We start from the raw sequence: 19813 nt of genomic DNA on the forward strand, positions 1-19813 counted from the left end.
GTTTCATGTAGGTTTTTAAATTTTTAATAAAAGTGTTAATGAAAGTGATGGACATGTCCCAACTCACGTGACAGTGTCACATGAGGGACATGTCTGGGGAATTTTTTTTTTCTATTGTTAACATTTTTAAATTTGGAGCCAATCTCCCTGAGGCGGCACTTAGCCTCAGGGAGATCGGTGCGCTCTTCCGTGCGCATGCGTGAAAGAGTGCACTCCCGGCTGAGGGAATCCCCCCCCTGCCCGCACAGGGAGCGCATAGCACTTCCTTGCAGACGTCACGCTGGGCAGGCCTTAATTGACCGCTCCTAAATTTCCCCCCCAATGGGGGGAAAGTTCTGCCCTGTGTTTCTCTCCAAAGATGCTACCGGACCTGCTGACTTTTTTCCAGCATTTTCTGATTTTATTGAACATAACTTCCTTGCTTTTGTATTATGTGCCACTATTGATCCAGCACAGCATCCTGCATGCCTCATTACCTGCTTTCTCATCCTCCCCTGCACAGTCAGTGATCTGTCCACATTTTCCCCCAAGTCTCTTTGCTTCTGCATCCCCTTTAGATTGTACCCTTTATTTTTTAACATTGTCTCTCCACGTTCTTCTTATCAAAATAAGGGCTGAATTTTCCCACAATTGCACTAAGTGCGGTAGCGGGCGGGTAAAATGGAGTCCTACCCGCCGATGAAAATGGCGGGTTTTCACACCGTATCTTCCCGAGCCCACCTCATTATATAGTCACTCCTGGGAAACACACCGTTTCCATGGCGAGCAGCCTCTCATTCGCCCGCTCACCATCACCCCGCTGTTGCATCACACTGGCCGCTATCTTTAAAAGGCAGCCCCCAGCAAAGCGCTCATCGCCACCAGCTCACCACCGCTGCCCAGGAGACATGGCCAGCAAAGGCAAACAGATTATAGCCCCCCCACTTCAACAACGGGTCCCTCGAGTGACTGCTGGATGCCGAGGAGACCCACCAGGATGTGCTCTACCCCCGGTCTGGCCGCAGGATGGGCAGCAATGTCACCAATCCGGCTTGGGAGGCGGTGGCAGAGGTGGTCAGTGCCAACGCCCTTCAGAAGAGGACAGCCACCCAGTGCAGCAAGAGGATGAATGATCTTCTCCGTTCCCCAGGGTAAGTCACTCTTTTCATCACTCCCAACTCACACACTCACAAACCCATCACACACCCACAGGGCCCTCATTCACTGCCAGCGCAAGGGACATCACCATTCACTCTCTCACACTGACCGTCATTGTCCTCATCCTGTCCATGGGACCACTCACCACCCACACAGGCCAGGTATACTTATCATCTGGCCCGGCAGGCGTCCTGATACACTCTTCCCATCTCTATCCATGCAGCACAAACTGGCTCACAACAGGAGGGAAAGGTCACAGACGGGTGGAGAGATGCCGGAAATCAAAGTTCTGACAGAATTTGAAAACAGAGCCATCCAGCTGGCCGGTGATGACCGGGGCCGGTCCTGTGCTGACGGTGAGGTTGGCGCTGCTCTACCAAGCGAGGATCCAGCAGTGCAACATCCATCAGATAACCATGATGTGAGTGATATGTCCTCTTTCACAGGCAACTGCCATGCACTCATTATCTCCTCTTGCTTTCACAGGCACATCTGGGAAGCAGCTGACAGAGTCCATGACCCAGGGCCTCCAATCAAGCTCCAAAGAAACCTCTGAAGAGGAATCTGAAGGCACCCTCCCTGAAGTCCCATCCCAGCGCTCACCCACACCCTCCACCAGTGCAGAGACACACACCTCGGTGGGACCTAGCTTTAGAGTAGCCTCGGGATCACAATCTGGTGAACACATCGCACTGTCTGATCCACAGCGAGGCAACCATGTCCCAGACTTTGATCAGGACCTGGTAAAAGACGGGCAACACCTGCAAGGAGCCACGAAGGCCTCTCAGGTCTACAAACAGGAGCTGCACGTCATAATTCAGGCTGTGCACATGGTGGAAGAAATACGTCGCCAGGGCAACCATCTCGGAGGGGGCTCAACGTAAAGGTATCGCTGCAGGGCCTGAAGGCGGAAAGTCGCTACCTGGGTGCGAAGGCACACCAGCGCCTGACCACTCTCCACACCAGCGCCTGACCACTCTCCACACCAGCGCCTGACCACTCTCCACACCAGCGCCTGACCGCCCTCCACACCAGCACCTGACCACTCTCCACACAAGCGCCTGACCGCCCTCCACACCAGCGCCTGACCGCCCTCCACACCAGCGCCTGACCGCCCTCCACACCAGCGCCTGACCGCCCTCCACACCAGCGCCTGACCGCCCTCCCTAAGCGGGAGACTCAGAACCTCAGCAGCGACCCAGTGCAGCCTTTTGTCCCAGAAGAAGTCGACGAGCATTCTCTGGATTTTTGTGACAAAGTCCGGGGTAGGGGTCAAAGTGACCAGCCGATACCACAACATGGCGGCGATCAGCTGGTTTATGACCAGAACTCGACCCCGGTAAGACAGCACTCGGAGCAGTCCTGTCCAGCGCCTCAGGCGAGCGGTGACTTTCGTCTCCAGTTCCTGCCAGTTCACCGGCCAGGATTCCTTGGCAGGGCAGAGATGGACCCCCAAGTAGAGGAGGCTGGTCCTGCTCCAGGTGAAAGGCCTGAGCTCCTCGGGTAGGGGATCCATCTGCCATGGACCGACCAGGAATCCAGAACCGTTGCCCCAGTTGAACCTGGCAGAAGAAGCGGCAGAGTAGACCTCCTGGCACTCGCGCATCCTCCGCAGGTCAGCCGGGTCACTAAACATGAGGTGCACGTCATCGGCGTAAGCCAAGAGAACCACCCCGATGCCCGGCCCGCGCAGAACCAATCCCGACAACCTCCTCCGCAAGAGGCGCAGGAAACGCTCCACGCAAATAGAATACAACTGGCCAGACAGGGGGAAACCCTGACCCACTCCTCTCCCAAAGCGAAGGGGCGCCGTCAGGGACCCGTTAACCTTCACTAGACACTCCGCAGCGGTGTACAGAAGCTGGATCCCAAAATGCGTCCCGAACCCAAATGCTCGCGTAATCCCGAATAAATATTCGTGAGCCATCCTGTCGAACGCCTTCTCCTGGTCAAGAGACAGGAAGGCGCTCAACAGACCAGCCCTCTGGGAATGGTGGATAATGTCCCAGACCAGATGAGTATTGTCGTAGATAGTACGGCCCGGGACGGTATAAGTCTGGTCAGGGTGGATCATGTGGCCCAGCGCAGTGCAAGGCAACAAGACATTGCCCTGGCAAAGATCGTGTAATCCGTGCTGAGGAGGGAGACTGGGCACCAGTTTTCAAGTAGGCGGAGATCCCCCTTCTTAGGCAGCAGGGCAATGACCACCCTGCGCCACGAGAGGGGCATCTCCCTGGTTGCAATACTTTCCCCCAGGACTCCCGCATCGTCGCTCCCCAGGACGTCCCAGAACGCCCTGAAGAACTCCACGATCAGCCCATCCAGCCCCGGGGATTTGCCCCTGGAGAGGCTGTTGAGGGCGCCGGTCAGCTCCCCCAGGCTTATGGGGGGGTCAAGCTTTCCGGTGCCCTCTGGGCCAACTTGCAGCAGGTCCGCCCACAAAACTCTGCGAGCATCCTCACTGAACGGGTCCTGAGAGAACAGGGCAGTGTAATAGTCTCGGGCAATGGCCCTGATGCCCTCCGGATCCGAGACGAGGGATCCGTTGTCGGCCCAGCAGCGTGAGGAGCTGCTGACGGACCCCGTGCCTTTTTTCCAGCGAGTAGAAGAAGGGGGAGCCACGGTCCAGGCCCTTGAGGAACCGGATCCGTGACCTCACATACGCGCCGAGGGACCCGACAAGTTGCAGGTCCTGCAGCGCGCCCTTCCTCACATCGTACACTGACCGCAGGGCCGGGTCCGTGTCGGGCTGACAGAGACGTGTCTCCAGGTCCCGCAGCGCGCCCTTCCTCACATCGTACACTGACCGCAGGGCCGGGTCCGCATCGTACACTGACCGCAGGGCCGGGTCCGCATCGTACACTGACCGCAGGGCCGGGTCCACATCGTACAGTGACCGCAGGGCCGGGTCCACATCGGGCTGACAGAGACGTGACTCCAGGCCAAGCACCTCCTTCTCCAACTCCTCGACCCTGGATTTCCGCCTCTTTGTCGACCCCTTCGCGTACTCCTGACAGAAAACGCGGACGTGAATCTTGCCCACGTCCCACCAGAGCCTCAAGGAGGGGAAGCCTCCCCGCTTCCTTCTCCAGCCGGCCCAGAAACGACGAAACGAGTCCAGGAACCGCTCGTCCTCCAGCAACAGGTTGTTAAAGTGCCAGTACGCGGACCCCGTCCGAGCGCAGAATGGAGTGAGCTCCGCCCACACCAGACGGTGGTCCGTGCACGGTACCCACCACACAGAAGCCGACAGAACGCAGGACACGTACGCCTTCAAAACGTAAAGGCAGTCGAGTCTGGACGCTCCGACTCCAGGTGACACAAAGGTGAAAACGCTGGGGTCGGGATGGAGATTTCACCAGATGCCCACCAAGTCGAAGGACCCGACCTGTCCCCGTAACTTACTCACACCTAGCGTGCGCTGTTGGGCACCGTGACGGTCCCGGGCCTGGAGGGTACAGTTGAAATCCCCCCTGAGGACGATGCACTCGCCCGCGTCGATGGAGCCAAGATGAGTGGACATTTCCTCAGAGAGTCTCGCTTGCTGCTGCGCGCCCAGGGGAGCGACACATTCACAAAGTGAAACGCCGCGCCCCCCAGGCGCACAGTAAGGTGCAGCAACCGGCCTGGCACCGGCTCCTTGACCCCCCAAGATCTCCGGCTGAAAATGTGGGACTAACAAGATAGCCACCCCACCAGAATTGGAGGCCAGATGACTCATGTAGACCCCCCCTAGCCACTCTAGGAGCCACGTAGCTTTGTCTCCCGGAACGGTCTGGGTTTCCTGCAAGAAGCACAGCGCATACTTCCCATCCCGGAGGACCGAGAGGTTCTGGAACCTGCGCTGTGTGTCCCTGTAGATATTGAGGCTTGCTATGGTAGTCTTCATTGTCAGGCGTATGTGCTACCTACACCCAAAATAAAAGAAGGGGGGGACTTTTTTAAGCCTTCCTCTCCTTCAGGAGCCCAGCGAGAAACGTATGGACCCTCCGCCGGGCGTTCCTGTCCAACTAAGGAGAATTAACTCTTTTGGAGTCAACCAAATAAACTAGTTTAACGAAATCAGGGACAAAACAAATACAGCCCCTAAATTAGGGAACTGTAAAACCAAAGACAAATTTTAAAGGAAACTTACAAACATCAAATCAAAATGTGATTAAGGGGATCGATAAAACACCCCAGTCCCCGCGGTGCCCAGCAGGTATGGAAGGCCTCGACGGTGCCAGTACACACCGCGTGCTCCCTCTCCAGGGACACCCAGCTGTGAACGTGGCCGTGGAAGAGGGGCAGACAGCTGGGTCAGACGACCCCCTCGATCGCTCGCTGCCTGGACCTGTTAATGGCCAACTTGGCCAGGCCCAGGAGCAGGTTCACGAGGAGGTCCTCCTCCCTCCCGGCCCCCCTCCGCACCGGGTGCCCGTAAATCAGGAGTGTGGGACTGAAATGCAAATAAAACATTAATAAAAGGTTCTTTAAATAACTGAAAAGGGAATGCAGCCCACAACACCCTACATAAACATGGTCCACGGACTCCACAAGACCAAAAGGGCAGGTATCTTGGGAGTCGGTGAACCGATTGTAAGGGACTGCTGCTTGCAACACCCTCCACCCCAGCAGTGTTCCTGTCACTCAGATGTGAAACCTTTCTGCACAAGATAAAGGCAGGTGTCTCAGTCCAGGGCCTCTTCCCTGTGCTTTGTGCAGCCTTCAGACCAAAGTGATGGTCCAACCTCACACTCCCTGGAAACATTACTGATGCCTGCACCTTGGCAGTGCTGGTCATTGCTGCCAGAATGTAGTGGGCAGGCGCCACAGTGTTCCCTCATTCTCTCTATGTGCTCTCAGCACCTTTAAGGTGGGGCTGGCCCCCATCTCTTCAGCATCTGCGACCAGTGATGCTGTGCACCAGCTCCTGAAGGAGTGAGATGCTGAAGGCGGACACAGCATCAGATGCATCTAAAGTTTCATGGCTGTGTCTCTGAGATGGCCCTGATCATGGAGCACCAGCGAGCTGCCCTCAGCCAGACAGGAGTCAGACATTCTCAGAGGCTGTGTGAAGATCTATGGAGTGTCCTCACTGTATGTTGTCATCATCCTCCTGCGATTGAGTGACTATTAGGGCCTCCACTGCATCTCCATGACAGGAGCATTCTCACAGAGGGTATTGACACTGTGATAAGCCAGACTGGAGTCAAATGTTTAAAACTGTGATGTGAGGATTTACAGGGACACCTGTCGTCATCATCCTCCACAAATCTGGCAGCTATGAGGGCCTCCCGAGTGCGTCAGTCTTGTCTAGCCAGTGCGAGGGCCTCATCCTCGTCCTTATCACCACCGAGGACCCCCTCACCCTCATACCCATCAGCGTCCTCCTCATTGGAGGAGACCTCCAGCTCCTCTATCTCCTCCTCAGACAGCTCCTCACCCCGTTGCAGCGCCAGGTTGTAAAGGGCGCAGCAGATGGTGACGATGATGCGTGACACCCTCTGCGGACTGTATTGCAGGGCTCCACCAGACCGGTCCAGGCACCGGAACCTCATCTTCAGCATCCCGATGGTCTGCTCCACCAAGGTGTGAGCTATTGCATGAGCCTCATTATAGCGTCGCTCTGCTGCAGTCTGAGGCCACTGCACGGGTGTCATCAGCCACGGCCTCTGCTTGTCCCCGAGGAGACAAACCTGCAGCCTCTGTGGACCCTGGTGGACTGCAGGGATCTGCAAGCGACTCAGGATGTAGGCATCATGCACACTCCCTGGAAACTGTGCACAGGATGCATTTCTGGTGGCCGCACACCAGCTGCACATTCAGTGAGTGGAAGCCCTTGCGGTTGATGAAGTCACCGAGTGTAGCAACAGGGACCTGAGCACCACATGAGTGCAGTCAATCACACCCTGCACCTGTGGGAATCCCGAGATCAGGGTGAATCCAATGGCCCTGGCATCCTGGCTGTCCCAGTCCTGGGCAAATTGCACAAAGTTGAGTGCCCTCGAGAAGATGGCATCCGTGAGCTCATGGGTGCATTTGTGGGTGGCGAAGTGTGAAATCCCACAGACGTCACCTGTGAAGCCCTGAAAGGAGCCACTGGCATTGAAAGTGAGCACCGCAGTCACTTTCACAGCCACTGGTAGTGGATTCCCTCCATGTCCCCTTGGTGCCAAGTCCTGCAGTAAGTGGCAGTTGTGAGCCACCAGGTCCCTAGACATGCGCAGTCGTCGGTGACAGTGGTTGTCAGTCACCTGCAGGCATGGCAGGCGGTATCTATAGGCCCTGGGTGTCGCTAGGTGCTGACCATCCATGGCTCACTGTCACTCCTGGGCTGTGTGTGTGGGAGCCCCTGCTGCCCCTTCTTCATGAGGTTGCTGCTCCTGCCTTTGCACGGCCAGGTGTCTCAGTCACTCTCTCCTCCTTTATCTATGGTCTCTGTAGGCCATCAGGCACACAGCTAGGTCACCAGGCTCCATGCTCCTGACGTGGTCCTCCTGCAGCATGGAAGAGAGAGAGAGAGAGAGACGTGGTTATCATGGCTGTACTTAGCACCTTTCCTGGCCCTGTGTGACCACCCTTAATGCTTCCCAGAGAGTGCTGGTCATTCCTCAGATGGCCAGAGATGAGGGCGCTGCATGGCTGCCCTGTCAACCTGCGACATGGGGGACACTGGTCCAAGCCGGGATGCTGAGATTGCAATGGGGCTGTGAGCACCTCCAGCAGTGACTGCTCCATGGCCAGTGTGGGCGAGGAGATTGTACAACGTGTGCAGTCCAACTGCTCCGCAGTCCAATAAACTGGTGGGGACTTTAAGTCTGTGCCGGGGGTGTTGGGAGGGGCTGGGGGTGGGGGGCGGGGTAGGGTATGGAGCGCTTGGTGGCCCTTTGGTGCCTCCGTGATGCTTACATGGAAGGGCAGGCTAGGAACCTGACCCCAATCATATCACCGTGGCTGTGCCTGATCTGTCTCAGCTGGAGAGGATGGGTCAGTTTATACAGGGGGTGTCCCTAACGCGTGGCCACTCCCCTCACTTACCCTGCCCCCCACCTCGATCGCCTATGCGCGGGACACAGCCCCAGGGCAGCTCTGGACCTCCCCTCCCCCTCAGCAATCGCCTCCGAGGCTGGCCAGCACTTACCCCCAGACACCCCCCCACCCCCACCCCTCAGCAGTCGCCTCCGAGGCTGGCCAGCACTTACCCCCAGACACCCCCCCACCCCCACCCCTCAGCAGTCGCCTCCGAGGCTGGCCAGCACTTACCCCCAGACACCCCCCCACCCCTCAGCAGTCGCCTGCGCGGCCAAGGTTCAGCTTCCCCCACCCTGGCCCTGGTGCCCCTGAGGCCTGTAAACATCAGGCAAGCTGTGGTGAACTCTGCTCTTCACTCACCTCAGTTCCCCCAAAGTGGAGGCCTCAAAGTGCCTGTCACCCATGTGCTGCTGTGAAACATGTCGCTGTGCTTTCCCGCTGATGTGGACAGACGATATGACGGGTTCCAAGAGCCTGGCGGGTTGGCCTTTTAATTATATACTAATTATTACAATTAGCTCCCCGCCGACCGATGGTGGGAAATGCGGCCCTCCATCGGCGGGCTGAGTGGAAGATTGCGACCTGCCTTCACACCGTCGTGAAGTGGGTCCCGCCGTATTTTCCACACACGCCACCTGTCACCCCCACCCCCAGCAGGATCGGAAATTTCCACCCTAAATCCCATCATGTTTCTCTGCATTAAATTTCATCTGCCACTTCTCCGCCCATTCCATCAGCCTGTCTGTCCCTTTTCAAAGTTTAACTCAATTCTCCTTACAGTTCATAATTCTCAGTTTTGTGTCATCCACAAATTTTGAAGTTGTACCCCATTCACCCAGATCTAGGTCATTAATACAGATTGAGAAAAACAGGGGCCCGAACACAGATCCCTGGGAACTCTACTATGAACCTGGCTCTAACCTTAAAACAGCCTTTCATCATTACTCTGCTTCCTGTCACTCAGCAGCCACTTTCCCTTTTATTCCATATGCTTCAACTTTGCAGACAAGTCTGTTGTGTGACACTTTATCAAGAAAGTTTTGGAAGTCCATTTACACCATATCAATCCTCTCTGTTTACAGAATCACAGGGCAGAAGAGGCCCTTCAGCCCATCGAGTCTGCACCGACATATGAGAAAAACCTGACCTACCTACCTAACCCCATTTACCAGCACTTGGCCCGTAGCCTTGAATGTTATGACGTGCCAAGTGCTCATCCAGGTACTTTTTAAAGGATGTGAGGCAACCCGCCTCCACCACCCTCCCAGGCAGCACATTCCAGACTGTCACCACCCTCTGGGTAAAAAAGTTTTTCCTCACATCCCCCTAAACCTCCTGCCCCTCACCTTGAACTTATGCCCCCTTGTGACTGACCCTTCAACTAAGGGGAACAGCTGCTCCCTATCCACCCTGTCCATGCCCCTCATAATCTTGTACACCTCGATCAGATGCCGTTCATTGAATACTTCCTTGTCAAATTACTCCTTCCAAAGTGTCTCATCTCACACTTTTCAGGGCTAAGTTCCATCTACCACTTATCTGCCCATTTGACCATCCTGTCTATATCTTCCTGTAGCCCAAGACACTCAACCTCACTGTTAACCACCCAGCCAATCTTTGTGTCATCCACAAACTTACTAATCCTACCCCCCACATGGTCATCTATGTCGTTTATATAAATGACAAATAATAGGGGACCGAGCACAGATCCCTGTGGTACGCCACTGGACACTGGCTTCCAGTCACTAAAGCATCCTTCCGTCATCACCCTCTGCCTCCTACAACTAAGCCAATTTTGAATGCACCTTATCAAATTACCCTGTATCCCATGTGCATTTGCCTTCTTTATAAATCTCCCATGTGGGACCTTGTTAAAGGCTTTGCTGAAATCCATATAAACTGCATCAACTGCATTACCCTCATCTACACACCTGGTCACCTCCTCAAAAAATTCAATCAAATTTGTTAGGCATGTCCTCCCTCTGACAAAGCCATGCTGACTATCCCTGATCAAACCTTGCCTAACCACATCAAAAACTTAATTAATTTAGTTAAACACAATTTGCCTTTAAAAAATCCATACTGGTGTTTCGTAATTAATCATCAATTATCCAGCTGTATGGATTATCGTCTCTGAAAAGTTTTCCCACCACTGATGTTGCACCAATTGGCCTATAGTTTTTGGGGCATATCCTTAAACCCTTCTTTGAATACATTCATTCTCCAGCCTTCTGGCATCACCCCTCTATCTAAGTAGTTACACAATTTCCATTATTTCTTCTCTTAGCATCCTTGGATTTATCCCATCCAGCCATTGTTACAATTAACTTTAAGCATAGCCCGACTATCTAATGCTCTCTCTTTTTAAATGTTTAGCCCATCTCGATCTCAGCTATCTCTTCTTTCACTCTGACTTTGGTAAAGACAGATGCAAAGTACTCATTTAATATCTCAGCCATGCCTCCTGCCTCCATACATAGATCCCTTTTTTTGGCCTCTAATCAGCCCCATCCCCTCTTCCTACTACTATTTTCCTATTAATATGCTTATAGAAGACATTTGGATTCCATTTTATGTTAACTCCCAGTCTCTTCTCATTCTCTCTCTCTTTGCCTCCCTAATTTCCTTATTCACTTCCCCTATTCCCCTGGTATTATCGCTTATATTATCAACCTGACATCTCTGTACGCCCCCTTTCCTGCTTCATCTTACTCTCTACCTCCTGAGTCATCCAGGGAGCTGTAGCTTTGCTGCTTGGCCCACCTTTTCCCTCTGACTGTTCCTGAACCATCTCCTCTTTAAAAACAGCCCGTTGTTCTGTTACAGTTATGCCTCCCAATCTTTAATTCCAATTTATCTGGGACAGACCTGTTCTCACTCCAGTGAAATTAAAAATTATATTAAAAGGTAAAGTATTTGTACTTTAGAGTGCTCCTTCTACTTTTCCATGGCTAACCTAATCCTTATGACACTGGTCCCTAAAGGTTTGCCACTGACGCTTGACCCACCTCAATCCCCAGAACCAAATCCAAAAACCTCCTCCTTCCTCATTAGGCTAGAAACATACTGATCAAGAAAATTCTTCTGAATACACTTCAGAAATACCCCCCCCCTTTACCCTTTACACTATTACTATCCCAATTTATATTAGGATAATTAAAGTTCCCCCATTGTAACTACTCCATAGGTTTTGCACATCTCTAATTACCCTGCAAATGTGCTCCTCTATAGCTTTCCCAGGCTGTAGAACACACCCTGTCACGTAATGGTATCTCAATTGTTTCTTTGCTCCAACGAAATAGATTGAGTCCTTGATTCTTCCAGCACAGCCCCTCTCTCTAGCACTGTAGAATTTTCTTTAATCAATAATGTCACTCCACCTCCTTTCATTCCTTCCCTACCTTTCCTGAATACCTTCTATCCAGGTATAGTTCGTACCCAGTCCTGAGCTATTTTGAGCCAGGTCTCCGTTATTGCCATGGCAACATTCTGCTGTGCCTAATTGTGCCTGTAGCTCACCAACCTTATTTACCATACATGTATGTACCTTTACATACATGTACTGTTAAACCTAATTTAAACCTCCTGTAGCTGCTTCCCACTATTTGATAACCAATAGCACACCCTCCACTATCATTCCATAACTCTAACCAATTAGATTCTGTCTTAAACCCTCAAACGCATTCTTTCATAAAAGTTACTTTGATCAATACTGCTCCTGAGCCCCTTCATTATCCCTTTCCTATCGTTCATAAATACATTGTAGCCAGGAATATTAAGTGCCATTTCCTCCCCTTGTCTAAGCCTGGTCTCTGTTATTGCCATTATAACTCAATTCCATTTCGCTGCTTGTGATTGCAGTACACCTACCTTATTGATCATTCTGCACATTTACGCAAGTGTAATCTAAACCTAGCCTAATCAGCCTATGTCTGAACTCTCCAATTTATAAACCACTCTTTATTCTAACACTGTTTGTCTGTGCCAGTTCTCTGTTCCTTTGTAACTCCTCTCTCGTACTTGCTATCAGTTCCCTTCCCCTACCATAACAAAAATAAAAATACCTGGAAAAACTCAGCAGGTCTGACAGCATCTGCGGAGAGGAACAAAGTTAATGTTTCAAGTCCGTATGACTCTTCAACAGAACTAAGGAAAAATAGAAGAGAGGTGAAATATAAGCTGGTTTAAGTGGGGGTGGGACAGGTAGAGCTGGATAGAGGGCCAGTGATAGGTGGAGATAACCAAAAGATGTCATAGACAGAAGGACAAAGAGGTGTTGATGGTGGTGATATTAGCTAAGAAATGTGCTACCATATTAGATTAACTCTCTCTGCTTTGAATATTAACCTCCCTGTCATGCTGCAGCTACACAAAAACCAGGGTTTTGTGTAGCTGCAGCATGACTTCTAGCTGAGGCATAGTTCATGTTATCTGGAACCCCAAGTCTCTTTGGAACCCCACTGTTTTGAGCTTCTCACGATTTATAAAGTACACTGTTCTGTTCTTTTTAGAACCAAAGTAGATGGCCTCACATTTGCTTCACAATGAAATCCATTTGCCACAGTTTTGCCCATTCACTTAATTATCAGCATGTCTGTAATTTTATGTTTCCATCTACACTGCCCACAGTGCCGCCTATCTTTGTGTCATCGCCAATTTTGGAAACGTTTGCTTTCTATTCCATCACCTAACATTGTTAATAAATACAAGACTAGTTAAGACCCCAGCACAGATCCTTCTGGGATTTACACATCACATTCTACCAATTAGAGTTTCTCCTGCCAACTACTTTAAAAAAAACCTCTTTAAAACTCCATGCCTGCTCTCGCTGATCAGCTGAACATTTTCAAGGTAAGTTAGCCATCCTTAATTATGGACTAGTAATTTGCTGACAACAGACAACTGTCTATAATTTTCTGGTTTTCCTTTCAACTTTCTTAAATAGCAGAGGAACATGCTATTTCCAAGCTAAATTTGGTTCCCAAATCAGGAGAACTTGGAAGATAATAGTCGGGGCATCTGTAATGTTCGCATTTACTTCCTTTAAAATTCTGGGATGGAAACCATCTGTCCAAGGGATTTGTCACCCTTTAGTGTAATTAGTTTCTTTATTTCAGTTAATTTGCACCCGTTAATTTTGGCTAGTCCCTGCTCTGTTTCTTTGGGAAGACTGACATGCTGCCCTCTTCCTATACCGTAAATACTGACCTCTTCCTATACCGTAAATACTGGCAAGCTGACATCTTCCTATACCGTAAATACTGACCTCTTCCTATACCGTAAATACTGACATTTTCCTATACCGTAATTACTGACATGCTGCCCTTTTCCTATACCGTAAATACTGACCTCTTCCTATACCGTAAATACTGACCTCTTCCTATACCGTAAGTACTGACCTCTTCCTATACCGTAAATACTGACCTCTTATACCGTAAATACTGGCAAGCTGACCTCTTCCTATACTGTAAATACTGACCTCTTCCTATACCGTAAATACTGGCAAGCTGACCTCTTCCTATACTGTAAATACTGACCTCTTCCTATACCGTAAATACTGGCAAGCTGACATCTTCCTATACCGTAAATACTGACATCTTCCTATACCGTAAATACTGACATGCTGACCTCTTCCTATACCGTAAATACTGACATGCTGACCTCTTCCTATACCGTAAATACTGACATCTTCCTATACCGTAAATACTGACCTCTTCCTATACCGTAAATACTGACCTCTTCCTATACCGTAAATACTGACATCTTCCTATACCGTAAATACTGACATCTTCCTATACCGTAAATACTGACATGCTGACCTCTTCCTATACCGTAAATACTGATCTCTTCCTATACCGTAAATACTGACATCTTCCTATACCGTAAATACTGACATCTTCCTATACCGTAAATACTGACATGCTGACCTCTTCCTATACCGTAAATACTGATGCAATATAATTATTCAGCAAATCCTCAGTTTCCTTATTCTCATTGACAATATCACCAATGTCATTTCTAAGGGGGCATAGGGGTATTGTCACTGGACGAGTAATCCAGAGACCCAGGGTAATGCTCCGAGGACCTGGATTCGAATCCCACCATAGCAGTGGTGAAATTTGAATTCAATAGAAACCTGGATTGAAAAGTCTGATGATGACCATGAAACCATTGCTGATTGTCGTTGAAAACCCATCTATCTGGTTCACTAATGTCGTTTAGGGAAGGAAATCTGCTGTCCTTACCTGATCTGGTCTACATGTGACTCCAGACCCACAGCAATGAACAAGGGCAGTTAGGGAGGGGCAATAAATGCTGACCTAACCAGCGATGCCCACATCCCATAAATCAATAAAAAAAATTACTCGACCACCCTCTTTTTCCTAATATAATTGTAAAAAATTGTGTTGATTTGATATCCATTGCGATTTTCTTTTCATCCTCCATTTTGTGGCTCCTATTATCTGTTTTGTCACCCTTTGCCGTTCTTTGTAATTTTCCCATTTACCAGGATCTAAGTTTTTTTTGCATTTTCGTATGCTTTTTTAAGGTTCAAGTTGTCTCTTACCTCCCTAATCATCCATGGCTGTTTTTTTTTAGTCAAGCACTTTTTTGCTCCTTAGGGTTGTAAACTGGTCCTCTGTCATATTAAATTATTTTTTGAATACTTCCCACTGATCATCTGTCATATTACCCAATGAGAGATTTGCTCAGTTTACTCTGGACATCAGCAATCAACCCCACTTCTGACCTTATGATGGAAGGAATGAAGCAGCTGAAGATAGTTGGACCAAGGACACTACCCTGAGGAAATCCTGCAGTGATGTCCTGGGACTGAGATGATTGACCTCAAATAACAACAACCATCTTCCTTTGCATTAGGAATGACTCCCTGATTCCCATTGACTCCTAGCAAATATGGCTCCTTGATGCCACTCTGAGTCAAATGCTGCCCTGATGTCAGGGGCAGTCACTCTCACCTCACCTCGGGAGTTCAGCTCTTTTGCTTATGGTTGGACCAAGGCTGTAATGAGGCCAGGAGCAGAGTGGCCCTTTTGAAACCCAGACTGAACATTAGTGAGTAGATTATTGCTGAGTGAGCGCTGCTTGATAGCGCTGTTGACACACCCTTCATCACTTTGCTGATGATCGAAAGTAGACTGATGGGGCAGTAATTGGCCAGGTTGGATTTACCCTGCTTTTTGTGGACAGAACATAGTGGACAATTTTCCTCATACAGGGTAGATGCCAGTGTTGTATCTGTACTGGAACAACTTGGCTAGGGGCGCGGCAAGTTCTGGAGCACAAGTCTTCGATATTATTGCTGGAATATTATCAGGGCCCCAGGTAGCTGAATGCTAAAGGACATAGACTGGGTCCATGGCAGATGGTGAGGGAACCAACAAAAGGGAAAAATATACTTGACCTTGTCCTCAGCAATCTACCTGTCACAGATGCATCTGTCCATGACAGTATCCATCGGAATGACCACCTCAATCCTTATGGAGGCAGTGTCCTGTCTTCAGTATGGAGAATACCCTCCATCGTGTTGTGCAGTAGCCATTTCTTGATATCACGTGGAGTGAAACAAATTGGCTAAAGATTGGCATTGTTGATGCTGGGGACCTCAGTAGGAGGTCGAGATGGATCATCCACTCGGCACTTCTGGCTGAAGGTTGGTTGCAAATGCTTCAGCCTTATATTTTGCATTGAGGAGCTGGGCTCCTCCATCATTGAAGGTGAAGACATTTGTGAAACCTCCTCCTCCAGTTAGTTGTTTAACTCACGACTAAATGTGGCAGGAATGCAGAGCTTAGATATGATCCATTGGTTGTGGGATCGCTTAGCTCTGTCTATCACTTGCTGCTTAAGCACGCAGCAAGTTTGGCACGCAAGTAGTCCTGTTTTTTGCTTCACCAAGTTGACACCTCATTTTTAGGTATGCCTGGTGCTGCTCCTGGAATGCCCTCCTGCACTCTTCATTGAACCAGGGTTGATTCCCTGGCTTGGTGGTAATAGTGGGGGCTATGCCGGGCCATGAGGTTGCAGATTGTGGTTGAGTACAATTCTGCTGCTGCTGATGGCCCACAGCACCTTATGGGTGCCCAATTTCGTGTTGATAGATCTGTTCCAAACCTATCCTATTTGGCACGGTGGTAGTGCCACACAACACAGTGGAGGGTATCCTCAACGTGAAGATGCCACATTGTCTCCACAATGACTGTGCGGTGGTCACTCCTACCGATACTGTCATGGACAGATGCAGCGGCGACAGGTAGATTAATGAGGACAAGGTCAAGTAGGTTTTTCCCTGTTGTTGGTTCCCTCACCACCTGCCGCAGTCTCAGTATGGCAGTATGTCCTTTAGCATTCAGCCACCTAGGTCAGTGGTGGTGCCGCCGAGCCACTCTTGGTGATGAACATTGAAGTCCCCAACCCAGAGTACATCCTACTCCCTTGCCATCCTCAGTGCTTCTTCCAAGTGGTGTTCAACTGGAGGAGCACTGATTCATCAGCTGAGGAGGTGTCAAGGGGTACATGAAGTCTCATTTCTGTAGCAGTTTTATACAACTGAGTGTCTTGCTAGGTCATTTCAAAGGGCATTTAAGGGTCAACCATGTTGCTGTTGGTCTGGAGTCACATGTATGGTAAAGAGCATTAAGTGAACCAGATGGGTTTTTATGACAGGCGATTTGTTAGTAACCATCACTGAGGCTAGCTTGAAATTCCAGATTTTTTTTATTCATTGAGTTTAAATTCCACCAACTCATGTCCTCAGAACATTAGCCTAGGCCTCTAGATTGCTAGTCCAGTGACATTACCACTGTGCCACTGCCTCGCACTGGTTCAATGCTGGGTACTTATTCCAATTTTGATCTTATTTGACTTTTCATGCTGGGCTATTTTACAGTCAACCACATTGCTATGGACCTGAAGCCTGACCAGGTAAGGACTTGTGATCTCCTACACTGAAGGACCTTGGGGAACCAGATGGCTTTTTACAACAATCTGGTAGTTTCATGGTCAGTATTCATGAGATTTATTCTAGATTTGTTATTTAATTAATCCCCCAACTATCATGTTGGGATTTGAACTGATGCCTCTGGAGGATTATCCCAGGCCTCTGGATAGTGCAGTAACATCAGCACTATACACTGACCCCGTTTCTGATCCTTTGCCACAATTCCTGTTTCAAAGATTCTCTTTTGTGCCTCCTTCAGTGCCCATGGTTTAACATGGAATTGTCATTCAGTCCCACGTGAGGAACACTCTGCCTGGGGAAAGTAATGCTGCTGTGGTACCGCACTATTTACATTTTATTGCCTTGATCTGAGATCAGTCTAACATCACATGAGGAGATAGTTTGCTATGATTTGTATTAACAAGTTGCACATTATTTTCCCACAGAGGCAGCAGACAGCACTTCACATTGCAGCAGAGAATGGAAGGCAGAGCGTTGCTGACATGATCCTCATAGCAGGTGTAAATTTAAAGCTAGCTGATAAGGTGACTGCATGTCTTATTTTCTTTCAGTATTTTCATTTCTTTGTCCACTTCAATATTCTCAATTTTGATTTAACATCTGTGATTTTACAGAAATATATTCCCTGTTGATTTTCTGAATGCACTCAGGATTGTGCAGACACTTAAATATGGGGCAGGACTTTTCAAATGGCGGAGTTTCCCACCCTGCCAACCGAAGGTTCGGCGGGGAATGCATCCTAGCTAACACTGGCTGCTCTGCAGCCATTTAACACTCCCTGGAGCCTTAATTGGCTAGAGACTGGGATTGTGCCCCTCACTCAGGAGGAAGCCTCACCTTAGAGAAGTGCTAGCCAACCTGGTTCACCACCTTCTCCCATCCAGTCCTCGCATGAGGACTTGCTATAGATATTTCCAGGTATGTCCTGATAATGGACACAGAAGAGGAAATGGGAGCTACCCACTCAATAAGGGCTGCGCATAGGATAAGTATAGTAACTTCAGCTTGAGTCTACAGACTGCGTTATCACCTTGATGTCTCGAGGGGTGTGTGGTTAAGAAGCAATGGGTCCAGTAGGAGGTAAAGCAGGCTCCTTAAATCCCTATAGAAATATCACCAGCGATGCCTCTGCAAAAATCCTGCAAGTTCAATGGCAAGATAGGCTCTTCGATATCAGTGTCCTCTCTCAGACCAACATCCCCAGGATCAAGGCACTGGTTAAGGTTAATCAGCTACATTAGGAGGGCCATCTCATCGGCATGCCTTTCACAAGACTCTCAAAACAAGCTCTTTACTCCGAGCTTCATCATGGCAAGCAGCTACCGGGAAGTCAGAGGAAACGTTTCAGGACGTCCTGAAAAATGCAACATCCTCATTGATTTGTGGGAATCTCTTGCTCAAGACCTCCCAAACTGCAGAAGCATCCGCGAAGGTGCCAATCATTTCAGGCATCTTCAGCAGACCCAGGCCAAGCTCAAACACCGGAAGGAGTGTACCAAAATCCAAGCATCCCACCCACCCACCTCACCAAACACTACCGGCCCCACCTGTGTGCAGATTCAACATTGGACTTTTTCACCAGCTCAGGACCCACAAGCCCAGAGTGGAAGAAAGTCACCCTCAGTCCTGAGGGACTGCCTAAGAAGAAGGAGGAGGAGGTAGCAAAGGAGCAATACTTCTCACTGCAAACTGGCCTCCAAACATCCTGTGAAACCAACAGTACAAATAACTGACATATTTCCTACCGCAAAGGTTTTTTTCCTGTGCACATGTTTAGTTACAGCATATGCTTCTTTTCAGCACCTGCACTTTATCAAACCTACCCTGTTGATATGCAACCCAGTGGTGATCGACTGTGCTTTGGTATGGGCCTCTTGGGATTGACTAACTGGTTCAGGGCTGTCAATTCTAGGAGGATTGTCTAGTAGTTGTGTCAACTTTGCAGGTTGGTGAACAGCCTGGGCCTTTTCCTATGACATAGAGCATGCACCAGAGGGGCTTGGGCAGAAAGGGCATGTTTCTCCCACCAGGAGAAAGGACAGGTTGTACTTCAACAGTCCAGGAGCAATCTCCTCGCAGGGGATGGGGTTGCATGTGCTGTTGGGGTTGGGTTAAATTAGCTTGGCAGCAGGATGGGAACCTGAGAATAGAGTCAGAAGGGAAAGCAGAAAATCATGTTTGGAAGGTAGGAGAAACAATGACTGTAAAGTAGAAAACAAGGGAGTTCAGCAATGCTTACTGCTATATACTGCAGTGCAAGAAGTTTAGGGAATAAGGCAGATGAGCTGAGAGCACTGATTCACACATAGGGCAGGATTTTCCCTTCGTTGGATGGGCACAGCTTGTGGACCCGGGACCGCTGCCCGCAATTGGGCTCCAAACGCTGACCAATGAATAGCCAGCTAGCATGAAACGCATGCGGAGAGCCTCAGCGCTGCCGGGGTGGGGGAGGGAGGAACGCTCACTGAATGCTCCCTGAAGGCACAGAGCTGCCTCAGCTGAAGAATTTTAAAATAAAAAATAAAAATTTTACAAATGATATAAACATGTCCCCACATGGGACTCAGTCACATGAAGAGGGACTTGTTAAAAATGATGTTAAAAAATGTTATTTTTTTTCACTTACTGTTGGAAACCTCATCTGGCCCATGGATGAGGTTTCGTAAAAAATGCAAACGC

The 19813-nt window shown here is 49.6% G+C and overlaps 1 protein-coding gene across 1 annotated transcript in view; it reads left to right on the plus strand.

Annotated features, from left to right (window-relative positions):
* The window catches only part of ankdd1a (ankyrin repeat and death domain containing 1A), a 205709-nt gene that overhangs the window by 100819 nt on the left and 85077 nt on the right, over positions 1-19813 (plus strand). The window contains exon 11 of the mRNA XM_078530501.1: positions 17560-17658. Coding sequence (XP_078386627.1) covers positions 17560-17658 — 99 coding nt within the window. The remainder of the gene's footprint in view (positions 1-17559; positions 17659-19813) is intronic.

This window comes from Cetorhinus maximus, chromosome 26 (genome assembly GCF_964194155.1).
Source record: "Cetorhinus maximus chromosome 26, sCetMax3.hap1.1, whole genome shotgun sequence".
Taxonomy (NCBI): domain Eukaryota; kingdom Metazoa; phylum Chordata; class Chondrichthyes; order Lamniformes; family Cetorhinidae; genus Cetorhinus; species Cetorhinus maximus.